The sequence below is a fragment of the Cyrtonyx montezumae genome, unplaced genomic scaffold, assembly GCF_038088225.1.
Source record: "Cyrtonyx montezumae isolate F1298 unplaced genomic scaffold, pur_monq_1.0 scaffold_2, whole genome shotgun sequence".
NCBI lineage: Eukaryota > Metazoa > Chordata > Aves > Galliformes > Odontophoridae > Cyrtonyx > Cyrtonyx montezumae.
Genome location: NW_027071936.1, coordinates 1,665,622 through 1,679,753, shown reverse-complemented (window position 1 = coordinate 1,679,753; position 14,132 = coordinate 1,665,622). Strand labels below are relative to the sequence as shown.

General features: G+C 42.7%; 2 protein-coding genes across 5 annotated transcripts in view; both read left to right on the top strand.

Annotated features, from left to right (window-relative positions):
- The window catches only part of KLHL2 (kelch like family member 2), a 45,390-nt gene extending 36,427 nt beyond the window's left edge, over positions 1 to 8,963 (top strand). For all 4 annotated transcript variants that reach the window (XM_065736215.1, XM_065736212.1, XM_065736213.1 and 1 more), the window contains 8 exons: positions 232 to 381; positions 1,194 to 1,311; positions 1,550 to 1,747; positions 2,462 to 2,563; positions 3,454 to 3,582; positions 7,047 to 7,187; positions 7,365 to 7,508; positions 8,168 to 8,963. In XM_065736215.1, coding sequence (XP_065592287.1) covers positions 232 to 381; positions 1,194 to 1,311; positions 1,550 to 1,747; positions 2,462 to 2,563; positions 3,454 to 3,582; positions 7,047 to 7,187; positions 7,365 to 7,508; positions 8,168 to 8,196 — 1,011 coding nt within the window. In that variant the 3' untranslated portion in view covers positions 8,197 to 8,963. The remainder of the gene's footprint in view (positions 1 to 231; positions 382 to 1,193; positions 1,312 to 1,549; positions 1,748 to 2,461; positions 2,564 to 3,453; positions 3,583 to 7,046; positions 7,188 to 7,364; positions 7,509 to 8,167) is intronic.
- Positions 8,964 to 9,973: 1,010 nt separating this feature from the next.
- On the top strand, positions 9,974 to 13,694 carry MSMO1 (methylsterol monooxygenase 1). The gene is made up of 5 exons (XM_065736217.1): positions 9,974 to 10,250; positions 10,808 to 10,956; positions 11,408 to 11,534; positions 12,206 to 12,360; positions 12,934 to 13,694. The coding sequence occupies exons 1-5, from the start codon at positions 9,996 to 9,998 to the stop codon at positions 13,136 to 13,138; spliced, it is 891 nt and encodes a 296-aa protein (XP_065592289.1). The 5' UTR covers positions 9,974 to 9,995; the 3' UTR covers positions 13,139 to 13,694.
- The last annotated feature ends 438 nt before the right edge of the window (positions 13,695 to 14,132 follow it).

Genomic DNA, 14,132 nt, shown 5'->3' with positions numbered 1-14,132 from the left:
TTGCCAAATGCTGTTTCTTCCACTTACTAGTTAAGAGAATCTGTCTTACGATTTCTTCTCAATGACTGCTTATTGCTACAAGTGTTTGTGCCTAAATGGTTAAGCTATTAGCTAATAAAGTAGGGTAATCTGCATTTTTTTTCCTGTGACGAGCTTATATGCTTCAGAGTATGATTAGTGTTTTACTTCTTTAACATGCTCAGATCTTGTTACACTTCTATTAATAAACAGAGAGTTGAAGAGGAAATACTGGTTAAGAACAGCAGTGCTTGTAAGGATTACCTCATTGAAGCTATGAAGTATCACTTGCTGCCAACTGAACAACGAGCGCTGATGAAAAGCACTCGAACAAAACTGAGAACGCCTGCTAGCCTTCCCAAAGTAAGGCCCTGATTTTTATTTCTTCAAATTCCTTTTTAACAGATATGACGACAGCGTTACCATCACTTAGTCCAGTGAAATCATTCATATCACAATAGTTTGTCTCAAAAACTCTTAGAAGTGATTATCTTTACAGTCCATATAATTTGTGAAAGTTGTTTTCCCTTCTTTTTTCTCTCCCTAAAATATATTTTTTGAGGAAGTTCTTCAGTGTTTGTGAGTTATACAGTGATGATCCTTTTGTTAGAGACCAAGTAAGCCTGGTTTAAAGCCCGTATCAAGTCAGAAGCATCACTCCATGTTTTAAGTCACAGCATTTTATTTTTTGCTCAAGTGTAAACTGCTGTTCACTTAAAATAAATTGTGTGTGCGTAGAATCTTCTATCCACTGATAAAGAAGTTTTGTTGTGCTCTTCTGGTAACTGCAATAATGGAATAGGAGATTACTTTCAGCAGATTTAGCACTTCTACCTCAAAGGAACCAAATGAAGCTGTTCTATGATGGGTGTTCACAGTGCCATTGAATATCATACCTACTGAACTCTTACCTGCAGACTGAGTGGGATGTGAAGATACAACAGAATTGGCCTTGTTCTTGGGAGCTAAGTTGTTGCTGCTTCCTGCTTTTGTGCCTCGGATATTTCCTCTAGACGGAGTTGATAATTGTGTTTTTTGACGAGTGACTTCGGCCTACTTTTCAAGGCCTGAATTGTTTTCTTAGGAGGATCACCCTTTGGTTTTTAAAAAACGTTTTTGACCTTTGGAGTGCTCTCATATATACAAATAATTAACTATTGTTATCTCTCTTTCAGTTGATGATGGTAGTTGGAGGACAGGCACCAAAGGCAATTCGCAGCGTTGAATGCTATGATTTTAAGGAAGAACGTTGGCATCAGGTGGCTGAGTTGCCTTCCAGACGATGTAGAGCAGGTAAATGACATCCAGTATCTTATTGTGGTGTTGAACACTTCAGAGTTGAGCTATCTGTATGAAGCTTCCTATGTTCTCCCTTAATCTGAGGGAAGTGTTGCTCTATGACACTGTCCAAAGCCTGTGTAGTGAGTACTGTAAATTGGTGCAAGTACCTACATACTTAGGAAAGCACAGAATAAATAATTTATGAAATGAAATAAAATGCTCAACTTTCCTCCCCGTTTTCCTGTTCTAGGAATGGTGTACATGGGAGGCATGGTTTACGCTGTTGGTGGTTTCAATGGCTCGTTAAGAGTTCGCACAGTAGATTCCTATGATCCTGTGAAGGACCAGTGGACAAGTGTTGCTAATATGCAAGACAGGAGAAGCACACTGGGAGCAGCTGTACTAAATGGACTTCTCTATGCTGTGGGAGGATTTGATGGGAGTACAGGTACCTTTGTCTTCATACTTGGTTACTTTTCACTACTCTTGGTGCAGCTATATTAAATATGAACATCTAGCTGAGGTGAAAAGGATGGTGAGGATAGCCTAGCACCTTGTGGTTGGAGTGTGCTTTAGTAGTCACGTCCTTCTACCCAGTGCTGAGGTGCAGGCTCCTTTCCTTCTCTCCCATCAAAGACTTTAGCCATAATGGCTGGACAATTTCCCTTCCTCAGTCCTTCAGTCCATAACTCGAGGAGCCCGCAAACAGAAATAGTACACCCCTAAATTTACCACTAAATTTTTGTCTGGTGTCAACAGGATTATAAACAATGTTGTCTGAACTGTGGGAAGGCTTTGTAAGCATACAGTCATTCGCTGCTCCACAGGTGCATTAAACCTTTTGTCTGGAGATGATCTTTCTTTAATACCTACTACTCATTAGCATGTGTACGTAGGAGAAAATATTGTGACTGTATTTAAAGAGGAGTAAATTCAAGGAAGAGTTTTTCAAGGTTCTACAAGCTTATACTAATTTCTCCATTTTCAGGTACCAGGAATGTGGTGGCTATATTTGGCCATTTCAAGGATACCAATTTTAACTCGTACATAGTAGTCAGCAGTTGAAATTAAACAATTTGAATTGACATATGATAGATTTTCTGGAAAATAGCAATGTTGCATCTAGATTTGTGGAGGACATAATGTTATATTGTTTTCATAGGTTTATCATCAGTTGAAGTTTACAACTTAAAGACTAATGAGTGGTTTCATGTAGCTCCAATGAACACAAGAAGAAGCAGTGTTGGAGTGGGTGTTGTTGGAGGTAAGTTTACAAGTCATGTTAGGAATGAGGAGGAGAAATGTTTACTTGTTTCACCTACTTCAGATTTTGGGTTCTGCTCAACCCTGTTGTTCAAATAGTGTGAAGAAAATTGGTCGCTCTGCTTTATTTTGGAGAGCTTTTAGCATAGGTGCTTTAATTATTTTTCAGAGCTTCAACTGCATATCAGATGTGCCTAAGACCAACCAATAAAAAGCATGCTAACCATGCACGTCAGCAAAGATAAAGAGCCTGTTTATTGAAGTCATGACCAGCAACTGGTCTTCAGTGGTGCAATTCTGCACTGTTGTCAACTGTGTTATCTGTGTCTCATGACACAGTGGAATGATGTGAAGAGCAGTGCCGTGGAAACTGCTGGTGTTCAAGGGCAGCTTGGTGGTGAATAGTACAGTTGTTGCTTGGGCAATGCAGACCCTGGCTAGCTCGTGTCTCATCAGTTTTAGGCACCTTTTTTTTATCTGCATAGGAGCTAGTGCTGTTCCTTATCTAAAAATGGAGACTGTACGAGTAATTTTAACTGAATTTCTTGATGTTTCTAGAAAGCCTGTGAGCTTGCAATGTTGGATATGCTTGAATTAGTCTGCCTTTGAACAGTTCTTAAAGACAGAGTGAAGTGCCTTTAAATTTCAGCTAAGTGATTCAAAATCTTTTGACTTGCACTGTTGATACAAAAGCTGTCTCTTGCCTTCTAAAAATGACAAGAGCCATAGTGTATTATCCTAAACTACAGATGAAAATAGAAACTCATGGTAACTGATCGATACAAGTACCAGGTAGTAGCTAATTCAGAGAGCATTGACTTTCCCCTCTGCGTGTTTGACAGCACAGTCTAGGTGCATTAGACATTTTTTTTTTCCTGGTTACCTTTGTAGGTAAACTGTATGCAGTTGGTGGCTACGATGGGGCATCACGCCAGTGCCTTAGTTCAGTCGAATGCTATGATGCCAATACAAACGAGTGGAGCTATGTTGCAGAAATGTCCACTAGACGGAGTGGAGCAGGTGAGTGAACAAAACCCAACAATCCTAGTAAGACTGAAGCACATCTGTGGTCTTAAAATGTATCTGAAAATAAAAAAAGGTAAGCTGAAGTCTGAGTCCAGTGGGAGGTATTAGTCAGAGATGGCAGACTCATTGCAGGTTGCAGATACGGAGGTGTCTCAGTAAAATTCGGTCTGTTAAGAGTAAACATTGAAAAAGCAAGGGACATGCTTTTCATACTCCCCATAGTTTCTGAAGCTTACAATGAACTATGTATGGTCACGACAGTCAATGTAGTATCAGCAAAATAATGAATTAGCAAACTCTACATGTCCAGGATGAGTAAGCATTGTTTCCTCAGAGATACCCTCTTTGCCAGTGTCGAGCTGATTTCTCTAGTAGCATTTTCAGATGCGCTCTTTATGTGGACCATAAACTAGATTTCCACCTCTTTGGAGGACTTGTTCTGCATTCTGCTTTACTGCAGGAAATTTTGTCCTTGTTCATTCTTCAGTTTCATCGTATTACTTCCATATGTACCCTTTGTTTCATCCTCGGTAGTTCTTACCACCTGATGTTTGCACCCCTTGGATATTTATAGATTACTACATTTAGCTGAGGTATATTGGTTCATTTCCTTAGAATCTTTAAAATCCTTTACTTTTTTTCATGTCCCTTTTTTGGGGGGGGGATTCTGAATACATTTTTCTTCAGAGACACCAAGAATGCCTGTGGTATTCTGCTCTTGCTCAATGAAACGATGTTTCCAGAGCTCCAAATTGACTTCAGCATTTTCAGTATCGGGCTTGACTCTCATTTACTATTCACTGTCCTCTCTTTGTCTTCTGGTATTTCAACTCGCTGAAGTTGTTTTATTTTTCTAGATGCATCCAATGTAAACTTTTTCAAGTCAAATTGCTCAGTATTATTTTCCTACATTTATTTTTTTCACTTAGGTCACTTTTTTTTATCAAGTACTCAATGGTGCATTTTATTAATGCCTTTCTAATATCTACTGGTGACTGTGCTATTGGAAGAGATGTTGCTACAAAGAAAATGGATGGCCTTCCAGTACTCTCTGTAGAGGACTGGTAGTTGTCCCAACTTTTCATTCTTGCCTTCCATTGTTCTTTATTAACGCTAAGTAGTTTTCAATCTCTGTAACAGTGTTTAAAGTCAATCCAAATTATTTCAATAGGTGTTACATGAAAGTATTACAACCAGTTCTGAAATTAAGCTGCTTAGTTTGTGATGTTTCTTTTAACACCCTTACAAAACTAGAAAGTGCATAGGTTTGCTATTGCTAGAAAACAATATTATCAAAGGGCTTATTGCTCAGGGCCTTGTTTACTGTGCTGCTTTTTACCTTATACTCTGTTTAAAAAAGAACTAGAAATGAAGAAGGTAAATCTAGTCAGTAATGTCAGATTGATGCAATCGAGAATAATCCAACTTTCTTCAGTGCCACTCTTAAATGCGTGGAGAACTTTAATTGTGCTCTGAGGAGGACTGGGTGTTAATGTGGGAAAATCTTGACTGTTGGCTGAGCTTGTCTGTCAGCCACATCTCAAACCACTTGATCTGTTTCAACTAGTGATCAGTCCTGGTGTTTCAGGTACTCACTAAAGAGAATTTTGCTCCTGTATTAAATCTATGCATCTTGAGGAACTTAAGCCCATCTCTTTTGCTCCTACTGCTTAATCTTCATTCAAAGGCAACTTCAGAGGTTAGTCCTCAGTTACTCTTCTCTAGTACCAACTGTGCCTCAGTTGACCAATGCAGGGACAGATATGTTTACAGCAACAGATTGGGCTGAGGAGCTTAAGATTCAGCTATCAGCCATTTGTGAGGGGTGAGAGAGAGAAGACAGGGTCCTGAAAAACGGGCAGGAAAGAAAAATCCCAGAACTCTGAAGGTGGCAGCAAAAAATAAGGTAGGACTTGGAAACTGGATGGGGATTAAGGGAAATGAAGGAAAATTAAGGGAAAATATCACGTCACACGCTTAAACTAAAAATCTTAATCATCCTAGCTCTATGATGCTTAATGCTCAGAAAGCTGAATGTTGTATTATCCTGTCTAATAAAGTGAGATCAGAGTGGGAGAAAGCAAAGCTGTCACTTTACACTGTGACATGATAGCTAGAAATGATAGCAATTGAACAGGAATTAACTGTGATGGATACAGGCAAATGTCAGTAGTGACTGTCACTGATAAAGCACTAGATAGCATGAGTTATAGATCAGTGTCACATTAAGAGCTCCTTGTCAAATTTGCAGTGCTAATCAACTCTTCCACGTTTCCTTTTCCTTTGGTTATTAAAATGTTTTTGTTTCTTTGGTTTTTTTAATAAGAAAACTATTTCAGCATAATTATTTTCCCTTCCCCACGCAGGGGTGGCCTGCACTCACAATGTTAGTGATATCTTTGCAAAGCTGAAGTGTACAGCTGGCTTTTAGGGGCTCACAACACTTGTATTTTTAAGCTGCTTTTTTTTTAATCTGAGACACCTCAGTGATTTGTTTATATTCATATTTGCTGTTTCCCTTCCATTTTAATATCTACTTTAAGCTGTCCCCTTTTTGTGGAACCCGTTAAGAACCATCTTGGCGAGCTTGTATCTCATTATTTGTGCTTTATAGTCTTAAATATGACATGTATTAAGTTTCCCCAGTGTAATTTCATAGTAATGTTTTGTAATTAACTTTATGGTCCATCGTTGACAAGTTTTAATGACAAAACATTGCCCTGCTGAAACCTATTATGTTTGGGTGTTACAGAGCGAAGAATAAACAAACAGACCTTCCTTCTTGTTTCCTTTGTTGTCATCTTTTCCTTACATGCAGTCTAACTAGCAAGTAGGTCTAGACTAGCTCCATTTACTTCATCCCAAGCTTATCGATTGGTAAAATGTTGTGGTGAAGTAAAGGGGACCCTGGGAGTAACAGATCTGAAATAGACTTTTGGATAATTGGATAACTGAAGCTCAGCTCAAGAAGCTTTGTGTTTTCTTCCAGCAGGAAGGTACTCCCTGTAATTGTTTGCTTTTGTTTCACACATGTTTATAAGGTTATTCCACCACTTTTCTGGAAACATCCCTATTACTGTCTAAAAATTCACTTATGCTTTATTGTTTTATCAGATTTCCCTTATGTTTGCTGAGCACGCTGTATTATTTACTATCACTTCTGACCAGTCCTAAACCCCAGCAATCCTCCTGTTCCTGCTCATCACTTTTTTTTCTAAGTGTTATATTGCAGAACACCTCTGGTCTCTGTATGCTGCAATATGGTTGGACATGCAAGATGTTGTAGTGTCTTGTATTAGTTTACTGCTCTTGCTTTATGCATCCTGACCCAAATATCTTCTGGAATAGTTCCTAACCTCAGGTGAAGGATTTACTTTAGTAGACTTTTTTCTTTATTCCTTTTCTTGGTATGGGTCAAACCGAGCTCTAGTTAACTTGGAGTATTTTCTTGTTTGCAGGTGTTGGTGTGTTAAACAATTTATTGTATGCAGTAGGTGGTCATGATGGCCCTTTGGTAAGAAAGAGCGTGGAAGTGTTCAATCCTGTCACCTGTACGTGGAAGCAGGTTGCAGATATGAACATGTGCAGAAGGAATGCAGGTATATACAGCCCTTACTTTACAGTTCTAGTAGTATAACTAGATGCAAATGGCACGCTGCTTTTCTTTTCAGTGGTTTTCTGCTTCTTTGATGTCACAGCATAGAAATCGTGCTTTCGTGGGTGCGAATGAGCTGATCATTCATTTTCAGAATCGGTTTCCTGTCTTTCTTTTTTAGGTGTTTGTGCTGTAAATGGTCTCTTGTATGTAGTGGGGGGAGATGATGGTTCCTGTAATTTATCAACAGTGGAATATTATAATCCGACAACTGATAAATGGACAGTTGTGTCATCTTGTATGAGTACAGGAAGGAGCTATGCAGGTAAGGTTGTCTGTTTTTTAACAGTCTTGTTACAGTATATTGAACTGTAGCCAGGGTGAGACCCTTGAAGCCTTCAAGCCAAGTACAGTCTAAAATAAAAGCTGAGATACTAAAACGAGTATGAAGAATCCGATGGCTCATTTTGAATCAAGACTTCAAACAATTATTCACAAAAATGAAAAAGGGAATGAGCTGTATTGAAGGCAAAATAAGTGTGTGATGATGAGTTAAAAGATTCCAGTGTGACCGGACCTTTCTTAACTCAAACGAGCTCTGTAATTGTCTCAATCTGCAGTGGTCCAGTTCTCAAGTTCTTTGTGACAAATGGCTTTTTAGAAAACAAGAGCTGTTCTGGGAATCTTTTCCTTTAAAAACAGCAGTTTCTCAAACAAATTATTACGGAATCTGAGTGTATGAAGCATATATTAACTATAAGGGTAAAGTTGAGCAGTAGTTGATTATTTTTTCCAAATCACAAACATTCAGAACTCTGTGCTGATTCAGATAACGTTCTGTCAGATAAATGCTGAACTATTAAAAATAAACCAAGTACATGAATCATAATAGCCTGCGAGTAGTGTGATACTGAAAAGCTGCTGCATCAGCATGGAGTCTTCCTATTTTCCCTCAAAGACTTATGCCTTTCTTCCTCACTCTAGGTGTTACAGTTATTGACAAACCGTTATGATCGATCAGGGGATTTTCCATTTGATGATGCACTAGAAGCAGTCTTCAACAAGTGTATTTGAAGTGACTGAGAACCTAAGCACTTCTCTACTTGTAGCTGCACCTTGAGTCACAGTGGAAGATGTGACTGTCTCCAATTACAGATGACGGATGATGAAGATTACTCTAGGCAGAAGCAACACGTAGATTACTCTGCGGTTGAACAGGGGCTCTGATGGAGTTTTTCAAGTGTAGTAGATGGTTTCTTTTTATTATTTTACCACGAGATCTTCAAATGCAAAAGCCACTTCCGTAAGGACAGACTTATGTCAATTGTGACTGAGAAAAACAGACTGTCAGTGGAGAATGGTGTGTATTCTGGTGAAAGTAAATTTTTGTCTTATTTTTTCCAGAGACTCAGAAACGTATTTAAAGAAAAACGAACTGTCTGTCTTAACAGTAGGTATCAAATCCACCTCAGTAACTCAAACTGGCACGGGGAAGATTTGTTTCCTTTTATATAACTTTTGTTACGTGACTATAATATGTGCATATGTACGTGTGAGCATAAGTTGCTTTCTATTGAAATCCTTCAAGAAACGAGTTTATTATTTATAATTTGGCACGGTACTTTGAATCTGCCGGTACTATGTTGTAAAAGAGAGCTGTATTTTTTGATATTTAACAGTCCTTAATGCTACTCATTCCCACTGAAGCAGATTGGAGATGGTACAACGATCCTTGAACAGCCGTCGTTTCCAGGTCTTTTTAATAAAAGTGCTGTCTGTACTTTATTTTCTTTTTGATTTTGGTCACGCTGAGGTGTTAACTTCTTTCTTACCTTTTTACACAAAAGGTGATTTGGCATGAAAATAACAATTTATAATGGATGTATGAAATTAAGTTGAACTTGCATGGTACTAAGGTCTCTAATGTGTGTAACCTTAGCTTCTGTTAGCTCCTCCCTGGCTGTACCGCGTGTGGCCATGTTCGTAGAGCAGCTCCTTTCTCTCGGTTCCTGGATGGCCTCCTTTTAACACGACCAAAGCTTTTGTCAGAGTGGAGAGGTTTTCTTCCAATAAACCCTTTGTATATTGTTTCCTGGTGCCAGCCCGTCGCTTACCGCTTGTGTTCCTCCGCACAGCTCAGAGCGCGTCGCCCGACGTCGGGGAAGGGATTTCTGGGGAGAAAAGCTGGCTTTTGAAGCCCCGCGCGCAAGCGCGGAGCCCGGCCCGTGGGCCGGAAGTGGAGCCTGGGGTGCCGACCCGCGGCCGCGCCTCCTCCCCATCACCCCGCGGCGTCACCCGCCCGTCCTGCGTCCTCATTGGCCGCGCTCCGAGGTCTCACTATCCTCACTCCACCCCTCCAGCCAATCGCCGCTCTCGATCGGCCGCTCCGGCCCGCCCCCTCCCCCGCCTGACTTCCGCAGCCAATCAGCGCCGAGCCGGGGGTTACCGGGCGACCAATGGGAGGGCGCGGGCGCGGAGCCGGCCGCGCGGCGCTTGTTATTGCCGCCGTTGCCCGCGGAGCGAGCGGACGCCGCGGGGCCGAGGTGAGCGCCGGGAGCGGGGCCGTGCGATGCTCCGCGGGCGGCAGGGCGCGGGGCTGTGGGGCAGAGGGGGTGTCAGCCGCAGTCCCACCCTGCTTTGGTACCGGCCGAGGATCTGCCGTGTGAGCGGTGATCCCTGGAGGTGCCTTCCAGTCGTTACAGCCGCGTGATGTGCGCTCCATCCGTTTTTCTTTACCCTTCAATGACCGCCGTCCGTTCTTCTTTCGCAGTGCCGTAGGAGAGCCGCGCGTGTGATGCTCTGCGCCTGAACCATGGCGGTGAACGACAGCGTCAACATCCTCCACTCCGCGTACCTGGCGGTGGAGTACATAGACTCGTTCCTGCCGGACAACCCCCTGCAGCAGCCCTTTAAAAACGCCTGGAATTACATGCTGGACAACTACACCAAGTTCCAGATCGCCACCTGGGGGTCGCTCTTGGTTCACGAGGTTTCGTACTTCTTGCTCTGCGTGCCCGGATTCGTCTTCCAGTTTATACCCTACATGCAAAAGTACAAAATACAACCGGTAAGGCAGCGTGTGTGCCTGCTGCTCCCGGGTGCACGGGGCCACCTGTGCCTCGGTCACCCCAGATGAGCTGGGAGGAATGGAGGACAGCTACAGCACTTAGGAGGGGCAAAGAGAAGCGGGCTTGGGCTAGCTGGAGTTCTTCCCTTTTTGTTTTGCCTTTTTTTCTTAAGACAGCATATTTCTCCCCAGTCTTTTATCTCCAGCTTCTGTTATTCTCTTTTATTCTACTCTTCTTTTATTCTGTTCTTTTATTCTCCTAACTATGGCAATGCTTTGGTGCCAAGAAGGATTAAGTTATATTTGCGTTTCATTATTAGCGTTCCCGCTAATTATGCAACTAACGAGAGCGGTGTAGAGGGGCTGGTGGGGGACGGTGCCCTACGAGGGACTGCAGAGAAACACTTTAAAGTTGAGAGCCTTTGAAACAAAACCTAGGCCCGTGAAAACGGTGTTCTTGGGTTAATTCTGCCTATCTGTTTTGTAGTGTGAAATGAAGCTGCCCATGCGTGGTAGAAGCGTGTAACTCAAGTCATTCATTCTTCTTTTCTTCTCAGGATAAGCCAGAAACGTGGGAGAAGCAGTGGAAGTGTTTCAAAACGCTTGTCTTCAATCACTTCTTCATTCAGCTGCCTCTAATCTGTGGCACGTACTATTTCACAGAGTATTTCAACATTCCCTATGGGTGGGAAGAGATGCCTAGGTGGTACGTAGATACATCCTGCATGTTTGTGCTGAACTCCATATGCTTATGTGTGTAACAAACCCTGCACGTTAAGGATTGGTGACGCTAACACGGCTTTAATTGGCAGACAGGCTGTGTTTGGTAACCACACTTGAGGCTAAATTGCTGTAGGTGTTAATTAGAGCCTCATTGGGACGCATTGGCTTAGATATCCAGTACTGGTTCTGTACCTAGGTCTCAGATTGTGGGTGTTCCTTATAGTGTGGTGTTGAAATGACATTAACTGACATATCAACAGATGAGCTAGAAGGGCTCATGCTTATTTCCACTTGAGAAGATAGCCTCAGTGCACCCTTAGTCAGTCAGTAACACGTTTCCTATCCTCACTAGCTTATCAACATTTTACCTTTCAAGACTTTATTTGCAAGTATCCTCTCTGACTCTAACTCTTCCATTTCTTTTGTTTGTAAAGGTACATTCTGCTTGCCCAGTGCTTTGGATGTGCAGTGATAGAGGATGCCTGGCACTATTTCCTGCATCGACTGCTGCATCACAAAAGAATATACAAGTACATCCATAAGGTTCACCACGAGTTTGTGGTGTGTATTCCTAGACTTTATTGCTTTTAGCATATGCAGATTCACACAGCTTGCTTAAAGGCTTTACTTAGCAGCACTAAGGGTTTTGCATCCTTCTGACTGTCAGCCATCCGTTTTTGTTTCTGAGAGCACCTCCTGTTGTTAGATTTTATTTCAAGAGAGCCACAGGGTGCACTCTTACAAGTATCGTGTCCTTAAGGGAGCGAGCTGCTTGTGGCTGCTCATCGCTTTGCACTGATGCAAACTCACATCTGTGCTTACATCTGCAGCAGCAGCTGCTGTTCCCTTGGCAGCCCCTCAGCTTTGTAGCAGGAGCAGCTTCTGGCTAGCACTCCCAAGCACTTGTAGCAGTTCACATAGAAGTGATCTGTAAGCTGACAGCTGTTTCACCTTTGACTTCAACAGGCTTTGACCTTCATAGGGAAGCACTCAGAATCGCTGATGGGATCGTAACGGTTATAAACCTCGCAGTGCTGTTCTGTTTTAGCAAGGAGGAGCTGAGCACCTGTGTTGAAACCCTTGCTCAGCCAGACTGTTTCAGTTTCTCATGTTCTGTTCCTCTTGCTGTGCTGCTGTGGGGCAGTGGGATGCGGGGAGCACCGCAAAATAGCGATCCTGGTTTGGGAAATCGACAAGGGTAACTGTGTTCCTGTCTCTGCTGTGTTTTGCAGTCTCCATTTGGAATGCAAGCAGAGTATGCACATCCTCTGGAAACGCTCATCCTCGGAGCTGGCTTCTTCATTGGGATTGTTATTTTCTGTAACCACGTGGTCCTTCTGTGGGCGTGGGTAATCTGTCGCTTGATGGAAACCATCGATGTGCACAGGTGAGACCTCTGTTGCTTTTTAGCAGTCCCCCTTTCCCCTCAGTCTGCCTTCAGCTGCCTCTCTCGCTGAGTTGAGCTGGTTTTTTTTCCCCACTGAAACGCATCTCGGAATGGCGGGGTGCTAGGCTGAGAAGTACCCGTTCTGACATAGCAAAGTAATTCGTGCAAAATACACATCTGACATCACCGCGGTGCCTGCAGGAGGCGTTTGCAACAGACTATACCGCGTTCTCCCCACTAGGTGGTGGCAAGAGGCTTTCCAGTGCTGCTGGGCAAACCAAATTGCAGACAGTTCAGTCTGCTTCACCAGCGGATCAGCCTCTCCCACCTCCTAGCTTTTTTTTACTCAGTTTTTAGTGTTGCTCAGTGAAAACACCACCGAGTGACGAAGAGCCATTGCTAACAGAAGCGTTTACATAAGGCAGGAGGGGGATTTATTCAAGTAGTGCTACTTCGGGACCTCATAAAATAAAAAGACATATACATATGAGAGAGAGCAAATTGATGCCCGCCTTTTGTGGATTACATTTGAGAAGAGTCTTTACTACGGTGTTTTTTCCCCTTCCCCTCTAGTGGCTACGATGTCCCACTGAACCCTCTCCACTTGGTGCCTTTCTATGCTGGAGCCCGCTTCCACGATTTCCATCACATGAACTTTATTGGCAATTACGCCTCGACCTTCACGTGGTGGGACAGGATCTTTGGCACGGACTCTCAGTTCATTGCCTTTAAGGAAAAAGAGAAGCAGCAGCAACTCAGGATGAAGAAGGCCAACTAAAAATCTGGTGTGAAAATACCAAGAGTCAGCTTTTGCTGTTCTTTAAAGCGAAGCTGTGACTGGGTATTAAGCATCAATCCTTTTCCTTGGCTACTGAGTGGTGGGGGAAAAAAACCCACCCCGTGAATTAAAGTGCAGTATCTTCCTAATGGGAGCTCTTTCTGTTTTATACGTAAGCGCCGTGTATGTTGGGACAGCAAAATTCCGAGATGAGACAGAGGTTACTTCCATCTGTCCATTGATTTTTGCAGCCACCGTTGGCTTTCGTCCTTAACGCTGCCCACTTCTACGTCCCAGGCGGAGCTGCCTGTGTTCACTGAAATTGGACTTACTTTCTAAGAGCACATCTGTTCTTCAATGTGTTATAGCACATAGCAGGCCCTACTAACTGCTACTGTGGGCCAAAAGCTGCTTGAAACCAAAAGGTCTGCTCCTGAGAAGCTTGGGCAGGCGGGCCCTTTCACACTGGATAACAGGAGCTGTTCAACTCAGAGTACGGGGCTAAGTGTGAGTTAGCAAAGACATTCCTGATCTAGATCCGTGATGTTGTTGTAGGGTATGGTTCTTATCGGAGCCTGCTTTAGTTTTGCTGCCTTTTGGAGTTGCTCTGTCAGTGTACTTAGCACTTACATGACATTCCTTTTGGTGTTGTAATCTGCTGAACTGACTCGTTGCTGGATTTGCACGTGTGACTGATGAAATAAACGTGGTTTGGTTTAATTGTGTTACACCTTCTTGTGTTCCTAGCACGAAACTGGCCCAAAGCACTCAGGGTGCAGCACCTTGCTCTGTTCATTTCTCTGATGGAGAAATACTGAAGTCTGGATGTTTTACAGATTGCTGTGCTGAGGTGTTATTACTCATTGGAGTTGAGCTTGACTGATCCCATAATTGAAGTGGCATTCTGGTGCTGCTGAATCCTTGCTCACCATGCTGAATCACTTCAACCATCGGTCAGTTTTATTATTTCTGATTCAAAAGGAAACGGCTGAAT